Source organism: Protomyctophum bolini (assembly GCF_963924005.1).
Source record: "Protomyctophum bolini genome assembly, chromosome: 2".
Lineage (NCBI taxonomy): Eukaryota > Metazoa > Chordata > Actinopteri > Myctophiformes > Myctophidae > Protomyctophum > Protomyctophum bolini.
Genome location: NC_137863.1, coordinates 52,923,622 through 52,945,185, shown reverse-complemented (window position 1 = coordinate 52,945,185; position 21,564 = coordinate 52,923,622). Strand labels below are relative to the sequence as shown.

At 44.7% G+C, this 21,564-nt stretch overlaps 1 protein-coding gene across 2 annotated transcripts; it reads left to right on the top strand.

Annotated features, from left to right (window-relative positions):
* The first annotated feature begins 609 nt into the window (after positions 1-609).
* On the top strand, positions 610-20,858 carry inka2 (inka box actin regulator 2). 2 transcript variants are annotated; one of them, XM_080777540.1, is made up of 2 exons: positions 610-891; positions 16,442-20,858. In XM_080777540.1, exon 2 carries the CDS (start codon positions 16,448-16,450, stop codon positions 17,768-17,770), a length of 1,323 nt encoding a protein of 440 aa, XP_080633666.1. In that variant the 5' UTR covers positions 610-891; positions 16,442-16,447; the 3' UTR covers positions 17,771-20,858. The 2 variants fall into 2 exon arrangements, with proteins under 2 accessions (XP_080633666.1, XP_080633665.1); XM_080777539.1 differs by having other exon boundaries at positions 610-1,027.
* The last annotated feature ends 706 nt before the right edge of the window (positions 20,859-21,564 follow it).

The window sequence follows — 21,564 nt, the reverse complement described above, 5'->3', positions numbered from 1 at the left end:
TCTCTCTCTCTCTCTCTCCCTCTGTTTTTTTTCTTTCTCTCTGAGCGCACACACACACACACACACACACACACACACACACACACACTCTCTCTCTCTCTCTCTCTCTCTCTCTCTCTCTTTCTCTCTATCTCTCTTTTTATTTATCTCCGAGTGTGCGTGCGCGCACACACACACACACGCACGTACACACACACACACACACACACACACACACACACACACACACTCTCTCTCTCTCTCTCTCTCTTTCTCTCTCAAGTCTCTCTCTCTCTTTATTTCTCTCCGAGTGTGCACGCACACACACACACAAACACACACACACGCACACACACACACACGCACACACACGCTGCCACATCTAGGCTACTCACTCATCCAAAACAAATTATAGGTCCCTATATTTTCATCCCGGTTTGAACGGATTTACGCTGTGATGTCATGGGAGGAGCAAGTTGCTCTCTCATTGGAGGGAACTGGACGAGCAACGTAAGCGCTGCTCTTGAATGAGGAAAAGGGGAAAGCACACACACAGTCACACACGCACACACACGCACACACACACTGGCAGCTAACAGCAGCAGCAGCAGCAGCCAGTGGCCACTCTGACAGAGATACCGAAGGACTGACGACTGAATCTATATCACCGTCTGAATCTGCACCCAGAAATACGTCACCGTTATCATTTTTCGGAAGTAAACACATTTTAAAAGAAGCGGCATCTCTTCATCAGGAGGACTTTTCACTGCCGTATTTGCGTCAGGACAAGACGCGCACATTCCAGAACAGGATTTTTCTCCAAATATCTCCTCCTGATCATGCGAATGTTTTGTGTTGTAATAGATTAGGCTCTCTGTCTCTCAGGGCAGCAATACGTGATTATTACCGAAGGTATGTTTGAACGTTGATTGGTCAAGTGGTTTAATTGAATTCGGTGCGTTTGCGTTTCACAATGATGGAACAACAGCTCTCCAAACCGGAGCGCAAAAACATGGACGCGTGCTTGAGACGTCTGAAGCAAGAACTGGTACGTTATCACGTTCACTTAATACTTAAAGCATATAATCAACGTTGTCTATAGGGCTGCCTACAATACATCATGCATGTACTCCTTAATCAGATCAGTTAATTTCCCGAATGATTTTGTATGCTAAATGAGCAAACTTGGAGAGATATAAAAAGACAATATTGTCCTTTTATTTAGCCATAAGTTACAGTATAACAACAGGTCTTTCTAGCTGGCCTGTACATTTCGCGCGAGATATAGCTATTTGTAGTGCATATTGAGTAATAATTCATGTTCATATGTTTTGCTCTGCTATCACTGTATCTGCCTTTATATGTTATGGCAGGGGAGCATGATTGTAGCATATAGCCTATATAAAGATTTGCTTTGCATCCGATTAATCTTTGTTGGTTTAAACAACACTGCCGACTTGCCCCCCCCCCACACACACACACACACACACACACACACTTCTGGGAAAGATGTGCATTTAAGCTTAATGACCTAAACCTTAAAACAGTATTTTTATCTCCCAGGGGACTTTGCTCCTACTTGCTGTGTTTTGTTATGGAAAGAAAATAATAAATATAATAATGATAATAAATTGAGACTTTTCTATATTTATATTTTACAATGGGCTATGTTTCAGCATTTTCAGGCATGTGGTCAAAACAGGGTTTAAATCAAGTTTACACACGCACAACATGCATGCATGCTCGTGTGCGCGTGTGTACACACACGCACACATACACACAATAGAATCGGTAACTCTCCCTATATTGACATGTTTTCACATAATATTCCACTCACTTTGGTAGCAAATCGAGAGCAAAAACTCAAGCCTATATCCCTCCCTTCCCAAAATGTAAAAAAAAAACAACGGAAGAATGTGAAAGCTCATCCTTATGGCCACATCTTTTGGCAGCAAACCTACTTTAGTCACCCATTTCCAGTGGAGCTTTAACTGTCCCAGATTTCTCTTGGAAACATCTTCAAAGCAGGCATCGTCTGTCTGTCCGTCCGTGTGCCATGGGGCCACAATGGGGCCCACAGAAATAATAGCATGGCTGCAAACATGCAACATGATCAGGCCCGTGGCGTTTCGGTTCCCTGTGGCGAATTAGCCACCCGTCTGTCAACTGGCACTGCTTATTTTTGTATACAGTAGCCCTCACAGCAGTATACATTGGCATAATTGCCAAGTTTGGTTAAGGTAAATAGAAAGCGTCGGGCCGTGCACAGGATCAAACAGAAGAACAGATAGCAGATGCCAGTTTAAAACAAGCCAAGGCAGGCTCCACTTTGACTTGAGCCATGTGGGACACAGTCTGTTTCAGTGTCGCTCTCTGTAAAAGGAGGCAGCAATAAGGAGGGCTTGTCTGTGCCGAGTTGTCACTTTTCTTTGCACTGTGATTTTCATCCACTGCTCATTCAAGAGTGGCACAAATGTATATATTTTTTAAATAGACTGCAGGTCAACCAGGTTTCTGGTGTCTTGGACATTTGGTTAGTTAGTTACTTCTCCCTTTAGGCCTATTATTGGTGACAGGTTTTCAGAAAATCGGTTCAGCCCCCGTTAGCAAAGCTGGGTTTATTGTCAAATATGAGATGTATGTGCACATTAATTGTCTCTGTGATAGAAACATCTTTTGTCAAAAATCATGAAAATACATTAAACGGAAGAAAATCCTTGTGGACAACAGCAGTACAATCAACGATAACTATTAACTGTGCTCTCTTTGCATCAGCCGAGGTCCATTACTACAGCTCTTTGATAAGTCCACATCATCTTAACAGTACCCTGCTGGCGTGAAAACACTGTCTGTCTGTCCGTCCGTCCGTCCGTCCCGGCCTCGGGGCCAGTCTGTGTGGGGTAATGTCAGAGCAAGCGTTAACATTTGACCTCTGACCTCCCGGGGTCAGGGGCTTATTTTGACCAACCAGCTGACTGTAGACGGTCCTAGACCCCTGAAACATGAACCTAGCTGACTGTACACGTCATATAGACACTGAAATATGAACCCAGCTGACTGTACACAGTCCTATAGACACTGAAACATGAACCCAGCTGACTGTACACGGTCCTATAGACCCTGAAACATGAACCCAGCTGACTGTACACAGTCCTATAGACACTGAAACATGAACCCAGCTGACTGTACACGGTTCTCCTGAAACATTAACCTAGCTGACTGTACACGGTCCTATAGACCATGAAACATGAACCCAGCTGACTGTACACGGTCCTATAGACCATGAAACATGAACCCAGCTGACTGTACACGGTCCTATAGACCCTGAAACATGAACCTAGCTGACTGTACACGGTCCTAAAGCCTGAAACATGAACCCAGCTAACTGTACACGGTCCTATAGACCCTGAAACATGAACCCAGCTGACTGTACAACACGGTCCTCCTGAAACATGAACCTAGCTGACTGTACACGGTTCTATAGACCCTGAAACATGAACCCAGCTGACTGTACACGGTCCTACAGTAGAGCCTGAAATATGAACCCAGCTGACTGTACACGGTCCTATAGACCCTGAAACATGAACCCAGCTGACTGTACACGGTCCTAGAGCCTGAAACATGAACCCAGCTGACTGTACACGGTCCTAGAGCCTGAAATATGAACCCAGCTGACTGTACACGGTCCTATAGACCCTGAAACATGAACCCGGAGAGACTGAGTTTCACGTCAGAAATGTGTTTCCGTTTTACATTATCTTCTTCTTACAAACAAGAATTTTGACATATTTTTGTGAAATCCCTTTGTCTGTGAAAAAGTGCCTGTCGAGTGTCGACTTCTATTTTGCTCTAACAAAAACGTGACTCCATAGCAATCCAGGGGGGAATCATGATAACAATGAATGAGACATTTTTAGCCTCAGCATGCATGACTCACCCAACTGAACTCACCCGACTCAGAACAGTATGGGATGTAAAATAAAATCAGAAGTCTTCCTCTCTTCTGGTAATTCAATGTTTCCCTATGAAGCAAAATATCTTCGCCGGAACCCATTAGACCTGACAACTGATTCTATAAATGTCTTCTAAATCATGACAGTTTTCTGAAAAAAAAACATGTTTCTATGTCAGTGGCTCTCATACTATTTCATGTCAAGGACCCCAGAATTGTATTTGGCCGCCGACCCCCATCTGAAAATGTTGTTCCAGGGGCGCCCCAGAAGCAAGATTTGAGTTAAAAACATTTGCTCTGAAAGAATATATATATTCAAAGATTTGCACCACATTTTCAAGATTTTTCAAAAATAGCAGATCTACAAAGCTATGAGCTTGTAGATCTGCTATTTTTCAATAGCTAAAGTATAACATAATGCTTGAAACACCAAAAGGCTTTCCCGCACAGAATGGGTTACGTTATAACCACACGTCACCCTGCTGTTGTCACTGAATGTTCGCTCCAGAATAGGTGTACGTCATGACTCATGGGTTCATGTGGTTAAACGTGCAGCCACACGACGAACAAGCCCCTGAATTCTCCTGTCAGATTGTAAGGTTTAACACCTGCACACCACCCACCACCAACCACACAGCGTCATGTCAGAGACTGAGAAAATAAACCGCCGATCGAGGCCTTTGATACTGACACCCGGCGCAGCTCATTTCATGTGCGCACGCTTTTTCATCCCGTTTGTGCCCTTAGGTGAATTTCGGAGCAGAACACTGTGGAATTTTAGCAAAGAAAATGCGCACATGAGGTCATGGAGATGGGAGGGCTGGAAAAAAAACAAAAACAAAGGGTTGCTGGTGAGGATGTGATATTTTATAGGGTGTGTGTGCGTGCGTGTGTGCGTGCGTGCGTGTCTGTGGGGTAGCTTGTAGGGCTGCCAAATACTTTCTTGTTCTTTGTTGCCTGCAGGGTGTACAGTACACAGTGAAAGCCCTGCATTAGTTATTAAGGTTTCAGTGCTCATTTTGTCCTGTGCCTCTCCCATCAGGCTCCCCATTCTCCAACCGGCACTTCCTTCCCCGTGGCTAAAATTGGCCTATAGCTCTTGTGGCAGTTGTTGGCTTTGTTATGTTAACATGATCATTGTGTTACATTTTTTAGATGATAACCTTTCAGAGGGTCTGTTTACTGCTCTCCAAAGCACCAGACGGCGATCTGGTCCTCCATTGGTTTTCTAATTATTGGCTATATCAAAGTTTATCAAAACCCTGTAGTCGGAACAGTAGCAGCGCAGTAAATGCCTTTTGTCTGTGTGCGCTTTTAGAGTCAGTCTCCTTACTCCAGAACGCAGCATTTTGCGTTGAACAATTTTTTTAGAAATCCATGTCGTATACACACCTGCATCTCCAGTAGATAAAGAGTGCAGTGTTGCAACCCAAAAATAGCTGATCTACAAGCTCACAACGTGTCGCAGTGCGATGCGTTGTGAGCTTGTAGATCAGCTATTTTCGCTATAGCGTGTCAATAGCGTGTCAAGGCAGCAGTGCAATCGGACAAATCGTGAATAATTGGCCATGAGTTGCAGCAGTAGCCACTAGCCTACTATGCACATAATTGTCTGGGTAAGATCTTTTGTAAGAAGCAGGGAAACGAGTGAAACAGAAGAAGCCTGTGTAGTAGAATTGAGTTCATCAAAGCCTTGCGGTCGGAACAGTAGCGGCGCAGTAAATGTCTTTTGTCTGTGTGCGCTTTTAGAGTCAGCCAAGGTTTAAGAAATTACTAAGCTACAGCAGCCTGAGTGGGCTGCAGTCAGAACACACTGACGTCAAATGCTGAGCTGCCAAGTTTCTATCGTATGATTTTTTTGCCATCCGGTCATCACTATAGCAGCTACAGTACAGAACTCCAGATTGGATCTTAGACGGGAATATTATCAGGGAAGATGATATAGCCTCTATAATCAGCCCGTTTCTCCCTCTCAGGGAATAAATGAGCTCTATCAGGAAACTAGACATTAACAACCCATTTAGACCTGAGAACGATTCTACAAAAATGCCTTCTAAAATTCCTAACTTATTCCTAAAATAACCCTAACCCAGTTTTGTCAGCGGTTCTGAAGTGTTTTCAGACCCATATCTACAAGCTCGGAGCTTGTATCTCTGCTATTTTTTAACAGCTAAGTATAACATAATGCTTCGAAACACCAAAAGGGGTTCCCGTTCAGAATGGGTTAAAGCCTCCCAGCGTTCAAGGCGAGCTACAGTATAGTATTGAAACACAATAGGTCACACTGACAGTGACGAACACAGAAAAAAACCGGTTTCAATTTGTTGGGAGGAGATGGAGGGGAAATCCATGTCTCTGGTCATTCATTTTTTATTGCCAGTGGAGATCTGTTTTATCCCAACTTTTCTGGTCTGACTGAATTAAATATATGCATTTCCTTTTGGGAAACACCTGTCTGGTAAATCACAATGCAACAAAATAATGTAAAATAACCCGGCCTGGTGTCCCTATTTTGGCCAAATATTATGTCCAAAATATGCTGCAGATACAGGTCAAAACACATTGTGTCACGGTGTGTCGCAAATCTTTGAATATATTCTTTCAGAGCGAACATTTTTAACTCATATGTTTGCTTCTGGGGGGTCCCTGGAACAACATATTTTCAGATGGGGGGTCGGTGGCCAATTGCATCTCTTTTTGGGGGTCCTTGACAAGAAAATGTTTTCACTGACACAAAACGACGTTTTTTTTTCTCCAAAAAACTGTCAGGATTTAGAATATTTATTTTAGAATCGTCGTCAGGTCTAAACGGGGTCTCCCCTCTTCTTTGTTTGTGTGTTTACAAATTGAAGCCTAAATAAAGCCCAATCATTCAACATATTCCATCATTGCCAAAGAAGGATTCAACCTGTGCTTATAGGAGACATATTGTATTAGCTGTATATATTCATTGAGCCAGTACAGTCACAGCCGATGTGGAAGTAATTACTCCAAGGCCAATCTGTGACGCTCCGCTCCGCTGTGCAGCGCGTCATGCATGCTCCAGAGGCATTGGTGGCCTATATTTCTTTAATTGAATATTCCACGTTGTTTCCCCTACCCTACTCTGCATTACATTTGAAGCACGCATGTTGTTATTATAACCACATGAACCCTAATGTCCCTGTTCTGGGCATGTCATAATAGAGGGTATGTGCATGAATATAAAGTGAGTGGCAATTCAAGTGGAATAAATCGAGTGGCAAAGTCAGTTCAAGTACTTTAACGTAATTTCTGGACGGGAACCCTATTTGGTGTTTTAAGCATTATGTTATGCTTTAGCATAACATAATAGCAGATCTACAAGCTCATAGGTCTAGCTTGTAGGTCTGCCATTTTTCAAAAAATTCCGAAAATGTTGCTCAAATCTTTGAATATATATATTCTTTCAGAGCGAACGTTTTTAACTCAAATATGTGCTTCTGGGGTGGGGGTCCCTGGAACAACATATTTTCAGATGGGGGTCGGTGCATGGCCAATTACATTTATTTTTGGGGGTCCTTGACATGGAAATGTTTGAGAACGACTGACATGTTTTTTTTCCCAGAAAACTGTCAAAATTGGTTAATGCAATCAGATAGGACTTTTCAGTTTGTTTGCAGTAGGCGGCGTTCCTGCATAACTTCTGGGTGTGATGATGCTGTCACGTCACGCACGTCACATACTATACAGGCAAAGCATTTTCAGCAAAAATATTTTGTCTGGGAGGTAGGGAAAAAACGGAGTGTGCCCAGGATAGACCCAGGGACGTGCACACATCAAAGGGGGCTTCAGCCCCTGCCCTTTTACCCATCTGTAAAACAACTGCCCTCTCCAAACCTGCACGAATGCAGCATTTACTGCACGGTGAAAGAGATGCAAAGATGCCACTCCTCTCCTTTCCATGCCATGCCTGAAGGCAGCATTCAGGAGAATTTGCTTTTTCCCCCGAAGTCTCCTGAACTTACTCCGGAACGCGGCTTTTTGCGTTGAACAAATTTGTTTAGAAATGTCCAGAAGATAAAGAGTGCTGCGTTGTGACACGAAAATAGCGATTTTTGTCCAAAAGTGCCCTCTTACGGGATTTCAGCCCCTGCCCCTCCGACACTCTCTGCACTTCCCTTGCGGGACCTGCCTGGTCAACACAGTAGAAAGGGCCATTCGTGCCCTGTGATGTGTGTTATTTTCGTGTTTTGGCCTCTCCTGACGGTGGCCCGGGGTCTCGACGCCACAGTGGCCCTGTGGAGAGTTCAGAAGTAGCATATCGACTCATAGAGCCTTTCTGTCTCGCCCAGGAGGACAGAGATCCCATTCCTGCCCTTGACCCACACAGCCCACTATTCATTTTTAATGAGGGTTGTTAATGGAGGGAGGGTGCAGAACAGGCTGTATAGCTGCTTACTTGCAAGGCAGCGCTACCAAACAGGAAGAGCGTTTATAGGGTCCGATAACCTTGGCCACAGTGTTTCCTAGCTCCCACCAGTCCAAGCCAATAACAACAACACCAGAAACAACACTGAATGGGCCTTCTATGTTCCACGGTGTGTGGAATAGTGCCGTTTATGTTTGGTTTAATGTCACGTACGTGCAACTTTAAATTTTGTTGATTTTGTCGTCCACTCCCCCCCCCCCCCCCCCCCCCCCCCCCACTTATGATCCAGTTAAAGTGTGTCAATGAGGTTCTTTGAAACTGTCAACACACCCAGTGTACACATTCAGCACACATTCAGGCACACACGTTGTGCGCACAATCAAATAACTGAATGCTGAATCGGGTGGGTGCAGTACTTTAGTTAGACTAGTCATTGGTCCGAAAAACGACAACTCACCTCAAACCCTAACCGAACCATAACCACAAGCACGGGAGCAGGCGCTATAGTCCGAGATGCAGACGCATGTTGAACTAATGCTCCGTCGGATTATAGTATGCCTCCCGAATCGGGTTAAGTCATGTAAGCGTGGTCACCCTCTAAATTGACGAGGCGGTATCATGCCATGTGAAAGGCAGAGGGCTGCATCTCAGCAGACAGCAGAGTAATGGCACTGATTTATTTATACTCATAGCGGTATTTAGAGTAATTCTCTTTCATACATACATTCATCATGCAATATGTTTTGTGTTGTCATCAGGATACGGTATCTGTTAACCACTTCTTAAGGTTTCCTGTAACATAGCTTAATATTCATAGTTGCCTGTTGCTTTATAGTTTGGGCTTATTTCTGAAGTGTAGTTGCTTATTTGGGCTTTCTTTCATGATTATTTTTGAAAATAGCTGATGTAATAGGGCTCAAATGGTGAGCCCTATCACAATACATTGCAACATGGTGTGTTGTGAGCTTGCATTTTTGCTGTATTCTCACTCCAGAATAGGGACGCTAGGTTTCAGGTTTTCAGTCACTGCCTTCACATGACTGAAAATAAATTAAAAAAATTAAAATAAAGGGCACCAGGCTAGTCTATTCATGTATTCCCTTTCAAAGGCCATAACTCTTTAATGAGCCTCTGTCCAACATTAATTCAAGACCGCCAGCTATTGTTCTCAAACTTTGAAGCATTCAGGCCTTAAGTGGCAATTATGTGTGGTCGGTTGGCATCACGGTAGCAAAAATAGGAGAGGAAGGTCTTTGTTTGTTAGGTTTGTTCAACTTCTTTTTGATCAATGGTTTTTCACTCCTTTGCTTTTTCAAATGAGTCTCTTAGAAGTTTTAGCCAATGGATAGATCAAATGCAGAGACTTTGCCCTTAAAAAAAACGTCACTGTGGAAATCAAGATCGGGTTATAATGACATGAGAGAAAAATGGCTGCTGTGAATAATGGTCAATAGCGATTGCTTTTTCTTTTAGGTTTTTGTACACTTTCTGTAACAGCTCTCTTTACCATGAATAAGGCCTAGGGCTGGAGAGACTACAGTAGGACCTGTCACTTCTGCCGCTTTCCTTTTAACGAGGCCCTTCTGATTAACACGTTTGGAGAGTGAGACATGTCAGCTGGCTCCCTGCTGCTAAATCATAAGCATGTGCGGCATTGAAAGTCACATTAATCTTCTTCACGAAGATACCAGAGAGTGAAAGTTGATATGGTTGACATAATTGGGCCACAAATGTCAGCCTTGAGATAGTGGTGGTATAAGGACTCATAAGTTTAGTTGTTACTGTTCAACTGCAATATTATGATTTTTATTATTAATGATGCGTACCTGAGGACAGAAAAGCTGCTGCCATTTAGACCTGACGATTCTACAAATGCATGCTAAATCATGACAGTTTTCTGAAAAAAATGTTTCTTATACATTTTCATGTCAAGAACCCCCAAAAATATTTGTAATTGGCCGCTGACCCCCATCTGGAAATATGTTATTCCTGCCTCCAGGGACCCCCCCCCCAGAAGCAAAGATTTGAGTTAAAAATGTTCGCTCTAAAAGAATATATTCAAAGATTTGTGTCGCATTTTCACGATGTTTAAAAAATAGCAGACCTACAAGCTCGTAGCGCGGCACTCAGTGCGCTATGAGCTTGTAGATCTGCTATTTTTCAATAGCTATAAAGCATAACATAATGCTTAAAACACCAAAAGGGTTTCCCGTTCAGAATGGCTTAATGCTTTAATATAGCCAGTGGGAGATGCGAGGTGGAAAAAGTATAGGCTACTCACATTTTTGAGTGTTGCAACCGCTCCCTTATGGAGCTGGGTGGGTCTGAGCACGAAAATAGCATGGTTATTTTTCACCACCTGTGCGCAACCTAACACACACACACACACGCACTGACGCACATAATAACTGTATATATGATGATTTCGGGTGTGCCAGTACAGTGACAGTGCAGTAAATGGTACATTAGAGGGACCCCCACACGGTAACTCTGTCATTTCTCAACCGTTTCGGACGTGGGGCGGCTCGCCGGAATCGGCCTGGCCCCCTGGGAGTCTGGATGTTCCGGGGACCCCCCCGGGGACTCCCCGGGGACCCCCACATGGTAACTCTCTCTCTTCTCTACCGTTTCGGACGTGGGCCGGCTCGCCGGAACCGGGCCGGCACCCTGCCTGTGGTCCTGTGGGTATGGAACTTCCGGCGACCCCCGGGGACCCCCACACGGAGTTGCACCACTCACTTGACATGGGTGTGATTTTTTTTTCTGAAGTAAGAGTATCAATACTGCAATGTGGAAATATAATAATAGTATTGCCATCAAAATGTACTAAAAGTAACAAAAGCAAAAGGACTCATTATGCAGAATGTCCCATTTAAAATGTAGCAAAAACTTTTGAAAATAACGATGCGTCGCATTCGTGACACATTGTGAGCTTGTAGATCTGCTATTTTTCAAATGGACAAAATGTATGTAGGTCTGAAGTGGTTAACACCCTGAGCGGCAAGGACGAAGTTCTCCGTTCAATCAATTAGGAATGCCCAGCGCTCAGGATGGAGATTGATCAAAAGGACGGATATTTATTGATATCAAAACCGATCGCACCGCTCCACAGGCTGGGAGCGTCTGTTGGGCATCACTCCATGTTATTTTCCGGTGGGACGTCATCGAAAATGTCCCCCCATTTTAGCCGACGAGACCGAAAATCTTAAAACGTGAATAACTCTTGATCTAAGTCATTCCGTCCAATTCTAAGAAAAGATGATGTGTTAGACGGCCCGTCGCGGTCCCGTCGCTAGTCGCATTAGCATCTGGTCCGTCGCTAAATGTGCTCCGCTTATATAAATCGCTGGGCGCTCTGATTTAATGGATTAAATAACCTCGGGTGTTAATGTATGTTTTGGAATAATAATCAAAGTAACTAGTAGCCTAACTAAAGTTTTCAAATCATTGTAGTGCAGTTAAAGTACAACATTTGGATCCGAGATGTAGTGGAGTGAATTAAAAAAGTATTGCAAATTGGAAATCCCCCCAAGTCAAGTAAGTGACTTTCCACTTCCCAGCACTGTGAAGTGGTTCAACATTTAACCAAGGAGGGCATAATCCTTTGACTCGTCATCACAGCCTGCTGTTCTGAAGATCGAGCCACACACGTTTAAAAGCATAAGCTACAGTGAGAAAGGCATTACTCGGCGTGTCATCCTCCTAGCATCATACCATCAGACATGTTGAGCTTTGATGTGGTTAGAAAGTATAAACCGTAATTATGCTCTCTCTTCCCCAGCCTCTCTCCGAGGACCTGGCCAATTATAGCTAATGAAGTCAACCATATGCGTAATACGCCGAGACATGAGACAACCTGATTGTGCTAATTATGTGTATCTTAAACCGCTGATTCTGGCATGCCGCGGGGGAGAAACAATGGGCCCATTGTTCCGCAGGTGTACATTGATATGCTTATTACCAATCTAAACGTATTGACCTACAGTACCTGGTTAGTACTATTAAACCCTCCATGTTGTGCTGACGTTAAACAATATAAACATATATGGGTCTCAATGGCAAAATGACAGCTAATAACACAGAATGCCTTTCAAGTACATCTACAGTGTAATGTGTGTATACGTTAAAGGTGATATAGGCAAGTTTCCAGTGTTTGTACACAGAATTGATCGAGTGTTTCCAAACAAATTAAAATCTAGCTCCACCCCCCTCCCCCCGTCATTCTATTGGCTGAGCCAGGTCACTTCAGGCTATGGGGTTGTTGTTGCTGCTGGGAGGGACGCTATGGATATTGCGCTCGTATGGCTAAATATGACATTAAAAAATTATGAATTTCTATCGATATCATAGTTACAACAATGACATTGAGTTGACATGTTTTTTTAAGGGTAACTGTAGCGTAATCACAATATCACAAGACTGACACGACGAGTCCCGCAAATGAGGAAGTAGGAAGTAGTGGAGCAGACTCACTGGCTCTCAATTCAATTATCTTTCATTTGTAATCGTGCATATAAAACATATTGCCCCTCAAATGCCCCAGCCACTACAGCATCGTTCATGTGAACTACTTTGTCCACGGTTATTCATCGCTATGATGATCAGCGACGGCTTGTCATTTGTCACCGTTGGCGAGCACGGGTTGAATGCAAGCTTCAAGCCGGCCGGACCACCAAACCATGCGCTATACATAGCGATTCTCATAATTTCAACAGGCTTACATATTACATCATAAACATACTATTTCACATGAACAATGGTGAAACTAAGATATGGGGATAATATTATACTTGCAAATTGCAAGTATAATATTATCCCCATATCTTAGTTTCACCAATGCGATTTCATTGCAACTTGCAATGAAATCGCATTGCGTTTTCATTATAATACTGCTGGGTCGAACAGTCACAGCCTCGCGCTGCAATTGGCTAAGACTCCGCGTCACCCCCCACACAGACCCTCCTCCCAACACGACGCTTCCGTCCCGCGACATAAACAACAGTGGATATAAACAGATACAAACACATAGAGGGAGACAAAGGGAGAGTGTATGTCTACAGGGCAGCAGCTCAGCATCAAAATATAGGGGAAGATAGAGGGAATAAGGCCACAAATATAGATAGATAAATATGTTGATTTTTGGCTGAAAACTTGCCTATATCACCTTTAAGTATTGAAGTATGTCATTTTTGATAGTCACAGTGCATGGAGAGAGAGAGAGAGCGAGAGAGGGATTCGTGAGTCGTGAGACATGCAGCAACTGGTCCGTCCGGAATCGAACCGGACACACACACACACACACACACACACACACCTGCATGCTATGGTGGTATACGCACGCACCCTAACCGCTCAACCATCGGGTGGCCCACTATACTATGGTTATTATTTTCGTTCTCATTTCTACAGCATATTAAAAAAACAAATTAATGCTTGGGAACTGTTGCACACATACGATATATATTATATAGAACATCTCCCCTGGCTTCTCACGGTGCTTTGCGGTGATTTGCTTTTCATATACTGTCCTGCCATACACAGTTGTCTTACACAGCTTCTGTTCCCACCGGGGGTTTGTATACTGCAACCCCCCCCCCCCCCACCACCACCACCACCCACCCCTGATTAAGTATCAGTTTTTGGTGTTATAACATGCCCCTCCTCCTCCTCCTTGCTGTTCCTCCCCATGTGTTCTGATGGTGTCATCCATAATTGAATCCATCAGCAGTTCCATATTGGACGTCTAAACATATGGCGAGAGCTAGGCGCTCCAAACAACACCCCTCTCCTCCCCCCCCTCCACCACCCCTTGATCCTCCATCCATCCATCCGGCTGCTCCCCCCATACTGCGCTCTGATCGCCCGCCCGCCCGCCCTTTCGCTCTCCCTCTCAATTGCTGTCCGCTCTCCCTCTCTCATTGTGGGGGTCCGTTTCCGCCTGAATGACCCCCCCCCCCCCCCCCCCCCCCGCGCGGTTTAGGGATTAGAGTCTAGACGGACGGCACTGATTGGCCGCCCGCGCTGGCAGTGTCCCCCCATTGGAGAGAGACACATAGGGGCAGGCAGACCGTGTCCATTTGAAAGGTGAGGGGAGAACAGTGACAGCTATAAAGCTACAGCCTGCCAGAGAGAGAGATAATCAGAGAAAAGAGAGGCAAACAAAACAGGGACTTCCCTTCCCTTTGTGTTCCAAAGTTCACCACAAGGTAAGAAGATGCTGTATGTGGGTATTTTATTTAATTTCATAGTGAAATTGTGTGTGTGTGTGTGTGTGTGTGTGTGTGTGTGTGTGTGTGTGTGTGTGTGTGTGTGTGTGTGTGTGTGTGTGTGTGTGCGTGCGTGCGTGCGTGCGTGCGTGCGTGTGTGTGTGTGTGCATGTGCACGTGTGTGTGTGTGTGTGTGTGTGTGTGTGTGAATGTGTGCGTGAGTAATTAAGTATTCATTGTAAGTAATGTTAAGTTGGCATTTTTTCAAAGTCCTGGGCTTTTAAGAACATGCAGTGACATTTTTGTTTCTAGAATATTTAAAAATGATTGTCATTGTAAGCCACTTACTAGTGAGTTTGTGGAAACCTTCTCACTAGCATATTCCCATGGAGACTCTAGCACAATTTTCAAAATAGTTTGCATACTTTAGTTCCCGTCTTCCCACAGAGAGTTTTGATAAGGGAGGGCTCCTTGTTGGCAGATCTACCTTGTGAGTAATTTGTTACCTTTTGTGCCTCTCCGTGAAAGACATATTCAAGTAATAATCGTTGTCATCTCCACTCTACACTTCTGGGACTAAGTTAAAAGCACGGCGACAAGTTAAGACAGGACAGGCATAGTCTCTGTTTAGCAAAGAGCTGTAGGGAATTCCCTGCGGGAGAAAACCGTTATGGGTCACATGATACAGTATACTCTCAGGCAGAAGAGAGAGAGAGAGGGGTATAGGAGAGAGTTGGAGAGCAGGAAAGATGAAGAAGACAAAGTGTAGGATTGAGATGCAGGAGGTCAGTAGCCGGGGGAGAGGAAAATATAAATATCAGAGGTATTAAGGGGATATATGATTGAAGAATGAAGACATAGACCAGAGACAATACGCGGGGAAATACAAACGTTGGTAGTCTGGCGCGCAGCTGTCAAGGACTTACAATCCTCTCGCACACACACACACGCACGCACACACACACACACACACACACACACACACACACACACACACACACACACACACACACACACACACACACACAGGCCATATGGGGGGCCCGGACCGACCTGTCATTCAGAAGTAGGGCACGTGACCTGTAATTAAAGAACATGTGCAGCTAGCCCCGGAAAACACAAAAAGACAACAACAACAATAACACAGAGTCAGTTTTCAGTATTCAGCAGACTCTATAGTTGTTGACATGCATCCTTTAACTCTGTCATTTGGATGCAGTTGGTTGCTGGTGTGTAATTGGATTTGTCCCGGTGCTGAGATCCATGGAGAACAGGAGGGGTGCAGGCCGGGGGAGACAGTGAGGGATTCTTTGTTGACGGCTGACAGGCAGGCCTGGCCCTTCAGGAGGTGGAGGAGTCAAGCGCTTGAACTGATAGATCGTGTCAGGCCCTCCGTTTAACCTGTTCAGAACGGGAACCCCTTTTGGTGCATTAGCTATTGAAAACTAGCAGATCATACAAGCTCATAGCGCGGCACTCGAGCTTGTAAGATCTGCTATTTATTTATTTTTTATCGTGAAAATGCTGGGCGCAAATCTTTGAATATATTATTCTTTCAGCGCAAACGTTTTTTTAACTCAAATCTTTGCTTCTGCATGGGGGTCGTGGAACAACATCATTTTAAACACCAATTACTATACGATTTCTGGGGTCCTTGACATGAAATAGTTTGCGAACCACTGAGAGAAACATACGTTTTTCAGCCTTTTTTTATCGTCCTCAGGTCTAAATGGGTTCATCTAACCAGACCCTGTTTGTCTCCCATTTCTCCCCCTTATTCTTTCACTCTCCCCCCTCTTCCATTCTCTCTCTCTCTCTCTCTCTCTCTCTCTCTCTCTCTCTCTCTCTCTCTCTCTCTCTCTCTCTCTCTCTCTCTCTCTCTCTCTCTCTCTCTCTCTCTCCCCCCCCATGCAGGTGTCTATGAAAGAAGCGGGCGATGGCCTCCATGCTCAGATGAATTCGATGATGGGTGCCCTGCAGGAACTCAAACTTCTTCAGGTTCAGACGGCTCTGGAGAATCTGGACGTTTCGGGGCGGCCCATTAACCGAGGTCCCCCGCAGCCCGCTGCGCCTCCCGCCTGCACAGCGCCAGCAGCGGCCCACTACGCAGAGAGCGACAGGCCCTGCTCTAGCCAGAGCATGCAGCTGGAAGAAGAACCCAGTCCCGGTCCCGGGCTGAGCCCGAGACCATCACTGGATAGCAGGGACACCAGCCCGGACGACCAGAGCCGCCGCTCCCAACACAACAGGAGCAGCCTCGGGAGCTCATCGTCATCGTCGTCTTCATTGACCTCCAGCCTGGAGAGCAACGGGAGAAGCCAGAGAAGCCAAAGACGAGCGAGAAGCGACAGCGTCCTGGCGTCCGTAGTGCCCAGGCGCTGGTCGGGATACACCGCCCCCCAGGTGGACTTCTGCGGGCCCGCCGTGGACAACCCACCGCCGGAGCCCCGTTCCCATGAGCCGCCGGCGGCGCGGCGGCCGGTGGATCTGCCCGGCATCCTGTACAGCCTCTCCAGAGAGGGGCCGTCGTTGGACAGCGACTACTGCTCCCAGCACGGAGCGGGCCCGGAGAGCACGGACGACTCCTCCGACTGGACCTCGTCCCTCATGAGCAGCAGACGCAACCGGCAGCCCCTGGTGCTGGGCGACAACGTCTTCGCCGACCTGGTGGGAAACTGGCTGGACCTGCCCGAGCTGGAGAGAGACGAGCGTGAGGAAGGCGGCGGCGGCGGCAAGAGGAGAGGCGAGAGGACGACGGCGACCACGATGGGCGGCGAGGCCACGGAGCGGCCGGACAGCCCGGCGCATCCTCTCCGCCTCAGCCGCTCGCAGGAGATCTGCCGGAAGTTCTCGCTGACCACCAATATCTTCAAGAAGTTCCTGCGCGGCGTCCGGCCCGACAGGGACAAGCTCCTGAAGGAGCGGCCGGGCTGGGCGGCTCCGCCGGCGGAGCTCCCCGAGGGAGGAGGGGACCTCCTCCTCTTCAAGAGGCCCAAGAAGGCAGCGAACAAGGCGTCGAAAGGCGGCTTCTACCTGCCGTTCTGGGCGGCGGGCGCGCAGCAGCAGCAGGGCAAAGGAGGCAGGCCGTGTCCGCTCCCACCACAGCAGCCACGCTTCTCTGAGAGGTCTCACCTCCACCTCCACCTCCAGCAGCCTCCGTTCTCGGGGGTCTATATAGACAGGAAGAGACAGGAGGAGAAAATGCAGCCCTTGTTTGATTACAACACAGCTGTGTGGGTTTGACAGCCACTCTCGAGCTCAGGTCATCATCCTGTTGCTGCTGCGGCCAGACTTGAGTGACAGGTGTGCTATATGGGGATTGATTGGGCTGCCGGAAGGAAGGGACTGAATGAACGTTTGGTCGGAAGTCTTCATCCCCAAAGTGATTTGAGAGATGGTGAACTTGACATCCTGCAGACGTCCTTCCCCAACAGAGAGAGAGGTTGTCAGGGCAACTGTTTGTTTGACAATCCAAAAACCGAAACCACGCTGACTGCGTGCGCTCGTGCGTGCGTGCGTGCGAGCGTGTGCGTCTGTGTGTGTCTGTGTGTGTGTGTGTGTGTGTGTGTGTGTGTGTGTGTGAGAGAGAGAGAGAGATGAGACTTTTGTGAAGCATTTCCTCTGGATGTTTTGTACACTGAACATGAGTGTGTGTGTGGTGCGTGCGTGCGTGGCTGTGTTTCTCTGTACTATTTAACTCAACAACGGTACTTTGATATGGGCATCGCTCACAGAATGTCTTTGAATTGGATCACCGTCCACTTCCCACTGTCTTCATATACCCAGAACATTTGAACTATTCCACTTCTGACGTACACATGTTTTGTATCTATACACCAATTGAACACCAACTGTTGGATTTGTATGCATGCAGGCAAACAGCTGTTACTGAACGCACTGCCACTGAACACACTGTTGTAGAGGCTCTATGTGACTTCCTTCAAGGCCTGGTGTCCAAATGAAGCCATTAATGTAAACGCTTATTTTGATCATCATTCATTCACATCACTTTCACCTCGCTCAGGGAATGAATGCCTCCTGCTCCTATCGACACGGCAGCTATTATGTTCTTAACTTCTTATACGTCCTGATATAGTATACTTGTATGATGCAATTTGGGCAATTTAGCTTTTCGTTATGTAAAGCTCATCAGCCACGTGCACACACAGAGGATGTAGAAGAGAGGATCTTGATGCCTGTTGATCCCAAAGCCATGTGATGTAGGATGGACTAAACCGGTGATTCTCAAAGGACCCGATCTTCAGTTTGATCTCTGGGGACCCCAATCTAACACATTTTGTATATTTCTACACTCTCTGACCCCCTTTCCACCGGTTGGTTCCCAATGGGAACAGATTCAGTGCTTTTAGGTTCTTAGTCCATGAGCCAGAGCTCCAAAATTGGTGGGAAAAACTAGACCGATATTAAATTGTTTATAGGATCAATACAAGTAAATTAATACATGATAACCGTACACTAGTAGATTTTTCATATTTTCCTACATAATGCCTCATTTGCATATTACAAATTTGTATACAAATATACAAATTTGTAATACAATAAATCATTGTCTTCGTGTAAGTACTCAATTGGGGAAGTTTCAGGGTGATAACAATCTAATATATTTATGGTTTTGCCCACTCAATTCATAATTAACGTTCCAATTTCGGAGCTCTGGCTCATGGACTAGGAACCAAAAAGAATTGAATCGGTTCCCACTGGGAACCAAGCGGTGGAAAAGGGGCCTCAGAGTTATAAAGATCTGAAAACTTCCCAAGAACCCCCTGGGGGTCCCACAGGACCGTGACTATACATCATGATGATCCATCACGCACGCACGCACACACACACAGTTACATAGGCTTGGGACAAGGTGTGACAGTTGAAAAGGACCTGTAATCCACAAGAGTCTGTCTGTCTCTGTGGGATTGCAATTTTTGGTGTTTACTTTATTTACACATTACATAATACAATTTAGGCATTTATAGCAGACGCTCTGAATCCAAAGCGTTTTACAGTAAGCATTACTGTACGTATTTGCTTCTCACACGGCAGCAATAAAGGGGAATTGGATTTATCATCTGATAAATATATCGATTGCATGACACAGGTAAACGTTTTTCTGCACTGAGAAATATTCTACCGTGAGCCATCATCAAATATGACTAAATTTGACTGAGGGACTGCCATTGAATCTTTTTGAATTTTAGTTTTTTTCATGTCATATGAAAGCAGGGAATCATAGCTTCAAATTGACATTGGTTGGTTGTTCAGTTTGACCCACCAGTTTTGGAGATATGGCTTATAGATGTCTTATAATGTCTTGCAGAGAAACAGCGAGTTGAGTAAACAGGCTTGAAAGGTTCACTTCTGTGGTCTCTAACATTACACCTAGCTACATGTTTAAGCATTTATTTCAGCTCTGACACTTATTTCAGACATGCTCTAGCATGTGAAGAGTCTGCCTGTGCTATTAATTCATTAAAAAAAAAGTTTTCTTCTCGTGAAAAGCTGGAGTTTCCGCGATGGCAGGCTCTCAGTCAAATCTGGTCACAAATGCTGGCACACAGTTGTAACTAAAGCATTAGTTGCTGCGTTCTTCTTCTTCTTGTGGATGATAATCAAACCTTGGTCAATTTCACATGGAAAAGCATTGGTCTTTTCATTTCACATGAAACCATAATGGTGAAGAAAGAAAAAGCAAAATAGGCTACCCTCCCGTATGCTTCCGTCACAGTTTCCCTCAGGGTAAAAGACACTGCCAGCAGCACTGAATTAAAAAGAACTAAACAAAACAACTATTTATTCTTCTAGATACGCAAAGGACAATCTGATGCTCCAACTCTTTATTTAAAAAAAACAAATTATAATTTCAATAAAGTTGACATTAAAGTGATACCAAAAGCCATGATTATACTTTACAAACAAGGAAGTATCGACCTCCATTTGCGTCTTTCCTGCGTCTTTCTTGACCTTGTAATTGTAGCCAATCCATAATATGTTGCCGTCTCAGTATTGGGGTCAACTTTTAAACTCCATCATCATTATCGTGTATAGGGATCAAAAAGGTCAGACAAACACAAACCGTGCCATAAGGTGCTGTCTGAGTCTCTTGAGAGGTCAACGTTACAATATGTATAATAAATAAAATGTGCATTTTTGTTTCACCCTATATATATATATATATATATATATATATATATATATATACGGCTCTGTGTGAGAGTTGTTTTTCTAAAGCACTGTTTGATATTTGTATTCATGGAGGTTCTGCGAACCTTGTTTAGTAGTTTCTGTGTCATGTGCACTGTAAAAACTGTCACTGACTCTTTGTAAATTAAAAAGAAAAAAGAAAACCTGTTAATGAACAGTTCGACCACTCTCTGTGTCTTTAATGCAGCCTTCAACTGTGCACCAAATCAGTGTTGTTTTTGGCAGCAAATTTCTATTTGTAGTTTAGTCATAGTCTTTGGACTGAAACTTCATATAGTTTTATTCATATTTGAGTCATCTGGAATGTCTTAGCGTCTTAGTCTAGTTTTAGTCGACTAAATGTCATGCGATTTTAGTCGACTAAATCTGCAGTTGATTTAGTCGACTAAAATGTATTTTGGCGGGCCTCGATGCCGTTGTAATGACAGATTTTACACTTGCTGAAAATAGCAGATCTACTACTTGTAGATCTGCTATTTTCAGCATGCAACCAAGTGTAAAATTACTTATACTGGATCTCTTGTCCACTAGTCCCTTCCTAACCTTGTAGTCTAGTTTTTATTTGTTGACGAAATTGTCAATATATTTAGTCATAGTTTTAGTCATCGTAGCTTAGTTTTCATTTAGTTTCCATTTAGTTTTCCTCAGTGAAAAAAGGTAGTCGACGATAATTTTTAGTCGACGAAAACCTCACTACTGGTACCAATCTATTTCAATAACAACACCATTTGATTTGCCCGTCTTTTAATTCATAGTGGGTCAGTAATAGATTTAGATTTAGAATGTTCTTCCAATAAGTTATGGATTTATTATCCTTTATTCAA